This window comes from Oryzias melastigma, linkage group LG21 (genome assembly GCF_002922805.2).
Source record: "Oryzias melastigma strain HK-1 linkage group LG21, ASM292280v2, whole genome shotgun sequence".
NCBI lineage: Eukaryota > Metazoa > Chordata > Actinopteri > Beloniformes > Adrianichthyidae > Oryzias > Oryzias melastigma.
This window is the reverse complement of record NC_050532.1, coordinates 7,423,301-7,435,503: the sequence shown is the minus strand read 5'-3', so window position 1 is coordinate 7,435,503 and position 12,203 is coordinate 7,423,301. Positions and strand designations below refer to the sequence as shown.

At 36.3% G+C, this 12,203-nt stretch overlaps 2 protein-coding genes across 3 annotated transcripts in view; one reads left to right on the top strand and one right to left on the bottom strand.

Moving 5' to 3' along the window:
- Window positions 1-1,503: 1,503 nt before the first annotated feature.
- Window positions 1,504-7,073, bottom strand: eaf2 (ELL associated factor 2). The gene is made up of 6 exons (XM_024287172.2): window positions 6,869-7,073; window positions 6,017-6,111; window positions 4,266-4,402; window positions 3,848-4,029; window positions 3,460-3,696; window positions 1,504-2,615 (listed from the first exon to the last, which is right to left on the bottom strand). The coding sequence occupies exons 1-6, from the start codon at window positions 6,969-6,971 to the stop codon at window positions 2,569-2,571; spliced, it is 801 nt and encodes a 266-aa protein (XP_024142940.1). The 5' UTR covers window positions 6,972-7,073; the 3' UTR covers window positions 1,504-2,568.
- Window positions 7,074-11,827: 4,754 nt separating this feature from the next.
- si:dkey-91i10.2 (uncharacterized protein LOC555224 homolog) overlaps window positions 11,828-12,203 on the top strand; it is a 67,379-nt gene continuing 67,003 nt past the window's right edge. For both annotated transcript variants that reach the window (XM_024287030.2, XM_024287029.2), the window contains exon 1: window positions 11,828-12,122. The gene's annotated coding sequence lies outside the window, so the exon portion shown is untranslated. The remainder of the gene's footprint in view (window positions 12,123-12,203) is intronic.

The following is a 12,203-nucleotide window of genomic DNA, read 5'->3' as shown; positions in this document are numbered from 1 at the left end:
CATTGGATGGAGTATTTTACACAAACATGTTAAAGCTCCGCCCTGCGACAGACTGGCGACCTGTCCAGGGTGAATCCCGCCTTTGCCCATAAGTGGCCGGGATAGGCTCCGGCACCCCCGCGACCCCGAAAGGGAAGAAGCGGACAAGATGGATGGATGGATGGATGGATGGATGGATGTTAAAGCTCCACTCCAATAAAAAATGTGTTTTTAACATGTTCTTGTGGTATTTTCCCGTTGATGGAGGGCATATATGAAGAAAATTAAGCTCTAAATTGCATTTCTGAGAATTAAAAAAAAAAAAAAATCAAGTCATAGAGCAGACAAAAAAAATGCTGTTGGTGCGACAGAAGCTACTACGGCAAGCCACAAGCTCCTGCTCTTCTTCAATCTGATGCATTCACTTGCAGACAAGTAGATTCATGCATGTCTTTGTTTTCCTCATCTGACCTAGCATCTGGCTCAAACCTGTATAGCTGGATAGCTCAGATATTGCTCGCCATTTTAGGTTGGGGGTGTGAGGGGCTGTAAGCTATCAGGAGAGCGTGTAAACAGATAGATGTTGGGAAGCTCGGGCAGGCTTACTTTGAGTCAACAACAGTCCCGACCACAATCAAGGTAAATTTCTAAATAACTAGAAACCATGTCCTAGAAAACACCAGATTTATTTTAATTTTTAAATGGTTTAATCATAATTTAAAGACCACTGGGAACACTTTTACAACATCAAAAGATGATTGGAGTGAGGCTTTAACTGAAGGTCTGATAAAAGAAAGAAGGGTTATAGACTTTTTTTAAATGAACGTAAACAAGTAGAATCAGCTTATTACAATTATTCAGTGTTCTTGTTTTGAAGTCATGTAAACAAACTCCTCTGAAAATAAAGTGATACCAATGTTACTGCCTTCATTGATAGGACATTATCAGAAATCTGGAGATGTTGGCTAAAAAACACGGTCAAATTATGTAACAGTAAGCAAATGGAAGCCAGAAAATAAGAGCCATTTTAATAAATAAACCTGAGGCATACCTGAAGGAAAATAAAAGAGTTTAAACTAACCAATTAAACACATTTCAATTTATGTTTATGTTAAAACTGATTGGTGCTTCAAAAGGACTTTCCTTACCTAAAAAAAAAAAAAAAAAAAAAACTTGCACTTAAATCCCCGCCAGCCGTAGTAATGGTACAAAAGACTAGATCACCTGTTTACAGGCACATTTTTGTAGCTCTGCACATGTCCAAGTCTGTTTTGCAACATTTTGTTCCCAACAGTCACACTACGTACCGTTGCTTGTATAAGTATCAGCAGCAGTTCCAGTTTTGCTAAATGATGCATGACCCAGAAACCACAACTGTCAGTAGAGGTTAGTGGCTCAAAGTTCTCTAGTTTACTGTATTCTGTTTTCATTGTAGGATAGAGCTTTTAATATTAATTTTGAGTTATGTTTTTACTCATGCGAGATTGAAAAAGTCACCAGGATGCAAAAAATGAAAAACACAAAGACAAGTAAAATCTTTTATTAATTCACACATTTCTCAGAAAATGGTTGTAAATGTTTCTCCTTAAGTAGAAGTCTAAAGCAGGTGCAGAAAAACACGTTTTGTTTCAAGTAATTACGAGAAAGATGAGCAGAAGAAGAAACAGCAGCTTCAGTTTTTGCTTAATTTGGCAGGTGAGCAGCGATGAGACGTTCGTTTGCCATTAAACTGGCTGACAGAACGAGAAAAGCCACATGCTGCATACCAGAGCTGCAACGTTTGTAACTCGCTCTTCCAACTGGCTGAAGATTTAAACTGAGTTTGGTCAAGTTTAGAAAGATAGTTTGATTCAAGTATTGCAGGCTGAAGACACAAAGCATATAAATAGTGCTCTAATTTGCCAAACATCATTTATTACACTAAAGATGTGAAGTTTATCAGCATTTGAAATAAAGGAAGATGAGCTAAACTGTAGAGCAAAGGGCTGGGACAACTCAAAATAAAGCTACAGATAACTCAAACTTAACTGGGCAATTACTCTGTTTCAGCTCATTTTCTGACAGATTATAGTTTTGTAAACTCCTGTCACTGAAATGCAACATTGAGCGTTTAAAGCAAAGAAATCTTCCTCTTTGTCGATTATATAAAGTGACCGTTGGATGCATGTTCTAGTAAGTCGAAATAATATTTTTTTGTTCCATAGTTGACATGAGAAGTCTAAACTAAAATAATTCATCATAGATGCTAGAACACGTTTTCCGAACATAAGGCACAAAAACAGGTTTTTTTTATTTTTTTATCGCTAATTGAGAATACAGAAGCATCAGAGAAGGTTTAGGCACCAGACTATGGACATGTCATTCCACCTTTTACTTTTTTTTGTCTGTTATTTATCAAACTACAAATATCTCTCGATAAAGGCTGCTACACAATAACAAGGCAGACAAAGCTCGACAGTGGTTGGGATGTAACACACCTGATCTGTGTGTGAGGCTCTCCTGAGGCAGAGGAGGCCAAACACAGATTTGCTACTGGCTCCTTGACTCCTCAGGGATTTCTTCTCATGTTATTGGACATCTTTACACCCTTCAGTCATCACTTTCACTGCCTGATTCACTGAGCTGGAGGTCACTCTCTGTACGCAGAAGGAAAAACATCAAATAGTGGCAACACATTAGGAAGTCTTGAAGCACATGTCAACAAAAATGTTAAAATTCAGAAAAGTAAACAGTAAAAAAAGGAATTTAGGCAGAAAAAAAATGTGGCTTTACGCTCATAGAGGAACAAAAGAGAAACAAAAGGTGGAGATCATGGTCAGGGGTTGCTTTAAATGAAAAAACTGCATCTTTAATTTCACGTTGAACTCTAATAACACTCTCGCAGACTCCACCTCACCTCATTGAACAACGTGTCACATGATCACCCTCAACTTTCACCCCTAAGAGACATTTGTAAGGAAATGTTTGTCAGGTCTAATGGGCAAAGGTTTTGTTTAAGAGTTCAACTATTTTGAGGTAGAAACAGCACATGTTCAACCTTAAGTCTATGATTCCTACCCTCTGTTTAGGAACTACTGTCTCAAAAAAGAGGAACTTTATGCTGCATTTTGATTTATTGCAAAAGTTTTTAAAATAGTGCATTAAAATGAATAGTTTACCAAAACTTTTAGTATGTACTGAACACCAAATATCTTTAAAGGCGAATTTCTGATGAAATCCTGCAGAAACTATGTTACAGAAAACAACATGTGTTTGAATTTGCTTAAAAATGGCATAATAATAATTAAAAGATGACTGGGAACACTTTTAGAATACATCAAAGATAATCGGAGTGGGACTTTAAGTGAAATCATTTTCCAAAAAGTAAATAAATTAGATATATTGATATTTTTAACCAAGAAGAGATTCACAAATTAAGATTTTTTAAAGTTCCTTGGCATATATACAGTCAGGATAGCATTAAATGAGTGGGTTACTCACTCAGAGTGTTCATGAGTCCCCCTCCACTCTCCTGATGGTGGCTGCTTTTGCTGGAGCTGGTGTTGATGATGGGCATGCTCTGGTTAGGAGGCGCTGAGGGCGCCGCGCGGGCCTGTTCGTCCTCCGAATCGCTGCTGCTGGAGCTTTCCTCACTGCTGGAGGACGACGAGCTGTTGGAGTCCGAGGAGCTGCCGCCGCTGCTCAGCTGGTCCATGACCCGCGCCTCTGCCATCAGCTCTGCAGAAATGGATGCAGATATTGTAACATATTTTGAGAGTAAAATAAAATTATGGTTTGGATCAACAGAACAGCTTAGTTCAAGTAGAAAAAATGTCAAAATATTTAAAAAATGTCTGGAGGGAAAAAGTTACAGGTGACAACTTGTTACCTCTCTCAATGTCATCCATGGGAGACGCAGGAGATGTCTTTTCTTTGATAGGAGAGCTCTTAGAGCTGGTGGAGCTCTTATTATTACTACTGTTGCTACTGGTGCTGCTATTCTTCACCTGCTGGCTAAGGCGACTGGTCTGCTGCTCTAGGCGAGAGTGAATTTTACTGCTGCCCTCAGCCCTGGACATCCATGAACATGAGACAAGGAAGGAATGATTAAGAAGTTTAATATGTGTTCTATACATTTTAAAGCTCCAGTTCAGTTTTCTTTATAAAGCACCACTTATGGTCAGACAAAAAGCAGTCATCTATCAACACTTCAATACTTTATTTGAAATAAGGGTTTATGAAATTTGATATATAAGAACATAAAAAGACACAATTTCTCTAAAAAAGTAACTTAGTTTCTATTTCACCTGGTCTTCTTCACAGCTATGTTGCTGTTGAGTTTCTCCAGTCTATATTCTCCAGTATCATGGTTCACGATGAGGATGCACTCCTTCATGTATGGCCTCTTGGACCCCTTGAAAACTGTTACTTGAGCACTTGACCCCTAAAAGAGGAATTTCAGCAAGAAGATTCTGTTTAGACTGGTGGCCCGTCATAGCAAAGTGGGGAAAGGCTCCAGCAACACACAAAATCCTGCAAAGGACAAAGCAGCTACTCACGTGTGCAGGGCTGAGTAATATGACAATACCCTTTTATTTTTTTTAGATGAAGCCTTTTGTTTGCGACACAGTTTGGCCCATTATGCCATTATTTTACATTGAAACATACTTAAACATTAACAAAGACGATCGGAGATGAGATTCAAAATAAATACAATCAAGTTTCCAGTCAACCAAAACTGAGGACCTTGTACTTTGAAAAAACAGTGTCAATTTTTGTCACAAAGATGTGTTTTGGATAGACCGACATATATTGTGAATTTGGTAATTATGTGTCACAATCCCTGGCAATATGACCGCTCCAGTAAATCTATCCCTATTTTGCCAGATTTTTTTTCTTTTGAGTGTGCAGTAAGAGAACACTAAAAATATATTTGTCATCTAAAGATTACTTTTAAGCAATTTTCTTAAAAATAAAAAAAAAAAAAAAAAAAATCAGCAGCTGAACCAGAAATTGAATTTGTACGCCATCTACAGGCGGCTTTCTAACATAGCTCTAATTGCAACAAGGTGAAGGGACGCTTGAGGGCAACACAGCAAACTTATTTTTGCATAAACCACAAAAAAAGATTACAGAGAGTTGATGGTCAACAGAAGTGCTGAGTGATAGCATTAACTTTAACACAAAAAAAACAGTTGCCAAGTCCAGATACTGTTGTGATTAGTGCTAAATGTTAAATATTTTTAATGGCAGATCGTAACACGACTTGGTTGGAAAAAGGTATTTGATACCAACTACCTTTTCTTGGTTTATCACCTCAAACTGCATTTCCATTTTGAAATTATGTGTAAATATATATAAAATAATTCAATAAATATTGCATTTACAAACAAAAAAACATCAATATTGGGATGTGAAGTTTTAGTCGTACAGAGGAGATCAAATGTTTGGGCACCCCAGGTAAAATGTTAAATTATTGTGCATTGAGAAGCCAAGGAAAGAGGAAACATCTCCAGAAGACATCAAATTACACATGATACTTTGCTGTAATATGTTAAATTAAAAATAAACTTTACTTCCCTCATTTACACTTTCAAACTAACAGAAAACAAAGTAGTAACGTGCAAAAGTTTGGGCACCTTGTTTTTTATAAGTACAAATAGCAGAAATAAAGCAATTTCTTTAAAGACACAATACAATAATGTCTGATGTGTAATCTGGTTGGTGCCTTTTGGAGATTTTTCTACCTTTCCTCAGCTTTTTTATGCACATTAATGCAACATTTTACCAGGGACGCCCAAACTTTCAATCCCTACTATCGAACCCAGAAATAGATGTATGTATACAGTATGTTTTAGAGGCCTTTAAATACAGTCCAGTTTACCAAAAAAAAGAGGGAAAAAAGTTAATTGAATTCATCTTTAAAAAAACAAAACAAAAACTGATAAATTGGCTTTGGTAATTAACCCAGCTTTACCCTTTAAAAAATAATTGAATACTACATTTTGGAGGCTTTATTTACAAAATAAAACTGAAAATCCCCATGAATAAAACTCACCTCTAAATTGGGCAAGGTGATGGTAACTTGCTCTCCTTTTCCCACTTCCAGATTTCCTTCACAGGTTGTGTCAATAGAAGCTGGTTTGAAGTCATCTATAGACAATAAATATAGAGAGAAAGAAAAGTGAGACAAAATGTGAACAACACATTCTTTATTTTACATATTTTAATATTAGGGTCTAAAACCTTAAAAACTAAAAGAACCATTTGGTTCAGTTTCTTCCAAAACCAACAAGCGTCACAAAGTCAAATCTCATTTTCAAATAAGTTTGTGCTGCTGCAAATTTACTTGAATTAAAAAAAGAAAAATCCAGTAAAACATGACCTCTTCTTTTATTATAGATGGATGGATCTATGAATAGATGGACAGTAGATTCAACTTTTTGCTCCTTTATCTGACATGCTCAAAATCTAAACATATATAAAAGTTTAATCAACTAACAAATTAACCAAAACGACATGCATATTTTCCAAATAAAATTTTTAGCATTATTTATTTCCAAGCCAAAGATCCGCATGTGGCCTCGGAGCCTGAGGTAGCAGATCTAATGGTGTTAGAGCTGCAGTTAGCTGACATGGCCACTAGATGGCTTCAGTTTACACAGAAAAGTACAGTCAACAAACATGGTGAGAGTTAAGAGAACTTTTGCTTCTATAATGATGACAAACTTTACTAAATAACTCAGAGAGTTTATCGACACAAAACACAACAGTAGTCGCTAAAGTTCATCCATACTGAACATTTAAAGGAGCCGTTTTTGAGCATCTAACCAACGAGCTAACTAGCATGCTACTGTTAGCATCTGAGAAAAAAAGCCGATCTTGACCAATGATTCTACAACCAACTTACACCGCACAGTGTGGTAGGCACTTTTGGGGTTTTTCTCAAACGTCTCTCCGAGTTTGAGGACGTGTTCTTGGTTGTCAAAGTTGCCGTAACCTGTTCCATTCATTCTGTAAGCCTGTAAGTTTCCGTTGTTCTTTGCTTTCTAATGCGTTGACAGCAGGTGTGGCGAGGCACAGTTAAGTCCCGCCTCCTCTCTCTTACGAATGGTCAAAACTGACTTTTGACCTAAATCTGATTGATTGACGATCTGTCAATCTAGATTTTCAAAGTAAAAGATAGATTCAGTTCAAAATCTGAGTCAAATTTTTAACCTTTATTTCTTTTTAAACTGTGATTAATATTTACAACCCTGAATTTGTTGGTGTGATATTTTTATGAAAACGTGTGGTTATTTAAAAAAAAGAAATAATAAATAAAAAATACTTACTAACCTTTTTTTAAGAAAAATAAAACCTAAATACAAACCATTGTCTTATAGATGGCAATTTTAGGAATTCTAAAACGTTTGTGAATTATCAACTAATGGTGTTGTGATCGCCCAATTGCTTTTGGATGTATCATTAATAAATACCACATTCAACGTAACTCTGTAAGGCAAGGCAAGGCAGGTTTATTTGTATAGCACATTTAATGTGCAGAGACAATTCAAAGTGCTTTACATAAAACTGTAAGAGCAATTACATCAAAGATTTGACAAAAAAATCACATTTTTAGAAATGGGACATTTTTTTAACCTTTTGATGGAATCCACATGAAAAAAATGTACATTTTGTTTTTTTAATTAGCTAAAACCAGTATCATTTATAATCCGTTGTGTGATTTGGTCAGTTTTTTGCTCACTATGTTAGTTTAAGATCCAAATTTTTAAAGTGAGTGTTCAGAAATAAACAACTCATTTACCTACTGTCTAAAGTTTAATATGTTGTTATGGTGGTACTGTATTATCCATCCATCCATCAGGACATACTCATAACGCTGCTTCATGGAAGCATCTGGACTAATCTACAAAATTCTGTTTACTTGCTGGAATTGGTGTCACTGGAGCTCCTAGCATGGGATTGAGACTTGTAGGCAAGTGCCTGGTGGACATGCAGCATATTATATCATAAATAATTAATTATCAACTAATTTTGCATTCTTTTGAAGAAGCAAAAAAGGGCATAACAATAGATGATTTACTCTCACCATAAAGTTTTGGAAAAATAGCTAAACTTTTCCCCCTAAAAATGTTTTTGAGATTTCATGGAAGCAGCATTTAGAAATGAGCAGGAAAAGGGCTTCTACTGCCTCTAGTGTAATGTTGATGAACCACAGGCCAGAAAACAAAAAATACACAATTGGTTTTTAAGAAAAGTTCATACAAATGCCTCAGCCTGAGAAACTCTGAGGCAGTGAGGAGGTCCTGAACGTGACTAATGAACTGCTGCAGGAATACTGGCTGACAGCAGTTGCAGTCTCTGCAGGCAGCAGGGGGCTCTAAGCTCCATCAACATCAAGGCGCTGAAAATAATCTCTTTTTTTCTTCTTCTTTAAGCTGTCAAAGACTTCTAAGCCCCAAAAATCCCATCGTGCCTGCACTTTACTCTGGCCATATGCTCTGCTGTCCTGCACCATTAAGGGATCAACATTAGGCAGGAAAGTCAAGACAATAGCATTACAGTAAAGCTGTCCACTCATTTTCTTCACCTGTAGCGTTGGTGTTTGTGAGTAGGGGAGTGGAAAAGAGGCATATGAGTTTGGCATTAGTTTGGAGAAGGTCTGGTTTTACAAATACAACACCAGATCATCTAAAAAGTCTGTTTGACATCCATTCATTCAGCCAATTTTTTTAAAAGTCATCCGGGCTTTGAAAATTGACCAAGACAAGACATGAAAGGACCAGAATCCTGTTTCACTGAGCTCATGAGAAAAGACACCAGGATGGGTTTGTTTTCATCAGTGGTGAAAAACAATAGGTGTCTCCTAGTGCTTAGGGTTACTTAGGGGAATGCCCCTGAACTATAGGAGGTACAGCTTATGGTGTGTGAGCAACTGTATCCTCAACTAGTTGAGAGTTCCCTGTTTGTAGGTGAAAGACGGCGGTGACAGGAGAGCTTTTATCTGTCTGCAGGGGGGGAAGTGGGGTTCCTCTTCAACCAAAGAAGGCTGTAAAACTCGCCTCCAGTGGTGACGATGCAGATAGGTTATGCAGTTCTGGGTCATGGAGGGTCTACAAAACTACGACCTAGTCTGGAATACTTTAGACATGTGCAAAACCTATAAATTTCAGTGAAAAATAAAGAACTGATTCTAATTTTGAAGTAGAACATCTAAAATATTGCATTACAAAAATCTCTAATATAAGTGAGATATTAATTGTAAATACATTTCTTTTCTTCAGTTTCATATTTCTCCTTTTTTTAAGTTTTTGAATGAGAGCTATTCATCTTCTTTTGTTTTTTTTTTACTGCTTACTAGCACTTGTCTGCCACCTACAGTCTGTAGAGGCTTGGTGCAAGAAGTCAAAGTGGTGCATATCCTGCAAATCTTCCTCCAGGCCTTTTTTTCCTTTACATCTCTATTCTGATATATCAAAGGTGTCATATGATTCTATCCGGGCACAAACCACAATTATTAATTTCTCCTTCGTGATCATGTTTACATCGGTTGGCATTTCCGTCTTTTGAAAAAGAAGCTACCAACATGTCATAACAAATCTCAATCCCTGAATCGTCAACGTGCAACGTTTTTGTGATTTATTATTCAAAAGTTCAACAGGTTGACCGGACTTAAAAACTTGTGTGGCGACACATGAATGCGAAAGTTCTGAACTTGAAAGCCGTAAATGAGAGTTTACGTGGGATTACATACTGTAGACTTTCCATTGAACGCTACATGTCAATGCGGTCAATGTTAATATACCAAAAGAAGGTCGTAAAGTGCTGTATAAGTTTATACAATTTACCTTTTTGAGCACAGGTTCTTTCAATCTGTTGGGAGTTAAAGAATAAAACAAACATTTGATCTTGATAAAATGTTCTTCAATATGATTTTATTTATATGCAACCAATTGGATCAATACTTTGTAAAAAAAAAAAAAAAAACTTAGGCTCAAATATTATATGTAGTTCTGTGTTATAAATTTGTAATTATTAGTAAAATATATATTACTTACACATTGTCTTCTATTTTTATATATTATAATATTCAAATTGAATAATCCTTATAATTATGAATGTTTTCTATGGAAAACCTGACTATATATTTTTTTATGATTGCAAAGTATAAATTCATTTGTCTTTCCAATATCCTCAGGTTTAATAATAAAAGGGCATCATCATTTATTATGTCAAATAAGCATTAAGGCACTAATAATGTTTGTTGTTGATGTGTATATTTTTTAAACAAGCTCCAAATGCGCTAAAAGCGTATTTCACCAATAACAATTTTTTTACTGACAAAACTATTGTGTCCTTTTTTCGTATTTTACTTCGATTCTTCAAGGAAATGGCTCTCCTGCTGGTTTTTCTCAAAGCTTAGTGAGGGGCAGTTTTATGTTTGTATTGTATTCAGTTGTTGAGACAGTTTTTGGCATAAATCTTTCATGTCGAATCTTAATTAGCTTTTACATAAAGGAGAAACATTTTAAATTATTTATTAGTTTGTGAATAAACTTGTGAACTCGGCTTTATTCAGCAAACTGCTGGTTAGTCCTTTTGTTTCATTGTTTTCTCCATGCATGAATAAACGCTGGCCATATATTTCTTAGTGTTCTGGGATCTATTGTTTGTTAAGATTTAAATCCAGGTCATGTGTTTCTTTGGACTTTTTTCTTTTCTGGCAAAAATCTCCTGTTTGAAGCTTAATTGCAACAAAGAGGCCTGAATGTTGTGCAGGTGCAGCGTATCAAGTGAGGGACTTTGCTTGGCTGTGAATTAAAGCTTCTTGTCTCTCAGCTCTTATATTTTAGCTCATTTGTGAGGAATTCTGCTTTTCATTGGAGTCCTCCTCCACTTGTTTGATTTTCCATGTAAAACTCCTCGGTACAACTGTGTCATTCGCTCCAGAAGCTGTACTAGTGTGACCACTGAGTGTGAGAAAATTGGAAGTCATGCAACTCAAACATTGGATTTGACTCACAGCAGCAGGATCAGTGAGCAGAGGAGGGGGTCATTTGTGAGTAGGGGCAGCCTTTTCCATAAGGGCCAATCAGGAGCTGGGTTGAACCAGGTTCCTATGCTGCGTTCACTTGCAAAATTCAGAGCTAGAATTTGAAATGAACCCTTAAAAAAGTGCTCCAGTCACTTTAATTTGAACAAAGTAAATTATTTCTGATCCTCAGTAATGCTGACTTGTTTATAATGTTATTGGTCATGCAAACACCCACTCAAACCCTCACGTATATCGATTATATTAAATTATAGCTAATAATTTTACTTTTAGCCAAACATCTGGAGAATTTAGCATGTCCATTGGCAGAAGGAACTGAAGAAGCAACAAGGATGAGCAGTAAAGTCTAATTGTCCTAAAGAGGTAAATCCTATGAAAATATGACTTAGAAGACTAAAAATGTTCATAGTGACATTGTGTAAATGTGTTGTGATTTTCAGACAGGGTGCCATTTTGGGAAATAACTTGAAATAATTGTAAAGACAACATATTACCACTTAATCATCACACACATGAACCAATCAAGCTAGCTATTTATTTATTATATATGATATTATATTATATGATATTATATTATATGATATTATATGATATGATATGATATGATATGATATTATATGATATGATATGATATGATATGATATGATATGATATATTATATTATATTATATTATATTATATTATATTATATTATATTATATTATATTATATTATATTATATTATATTATATTATATTATATACATTCTCACAGATATTGATCCTCCGGAGTTCAACTCTTAAACGTGGAGACTGTAATTTACGAGCCGCTCCTGAACGCCTCACGGTTCCCAAGGAGAACCCCGCAAAGGGAAAGAGTCTGGTGTCTGGGAGACTCCTAAACGCCTCAAACATCATGCGGGAACACCTTCAATGACACACGGCGGCGCCTGCCTCGTGCCTGGCTTCACTTTAATCCCGTTCTGGTCCAGGCTCCAGCGGGTCCGCTTTTCACACCTTATCGGTGCCTAAATGCAGCCGCGAGGTTTCCACCTGCTCCCTGGACCCGGACCGAACCCGGACTCCTGCTTTTCATTGTGATGGAGGAAAAAGCTCAGACTGAGAAGAAGGTAGGTGAATGAACGAATCCGTGAGCTTAGAAAATAAAGCTTTAACTAATGTCAGTGCTAATGCAGCTTAAAGCTCTTCTG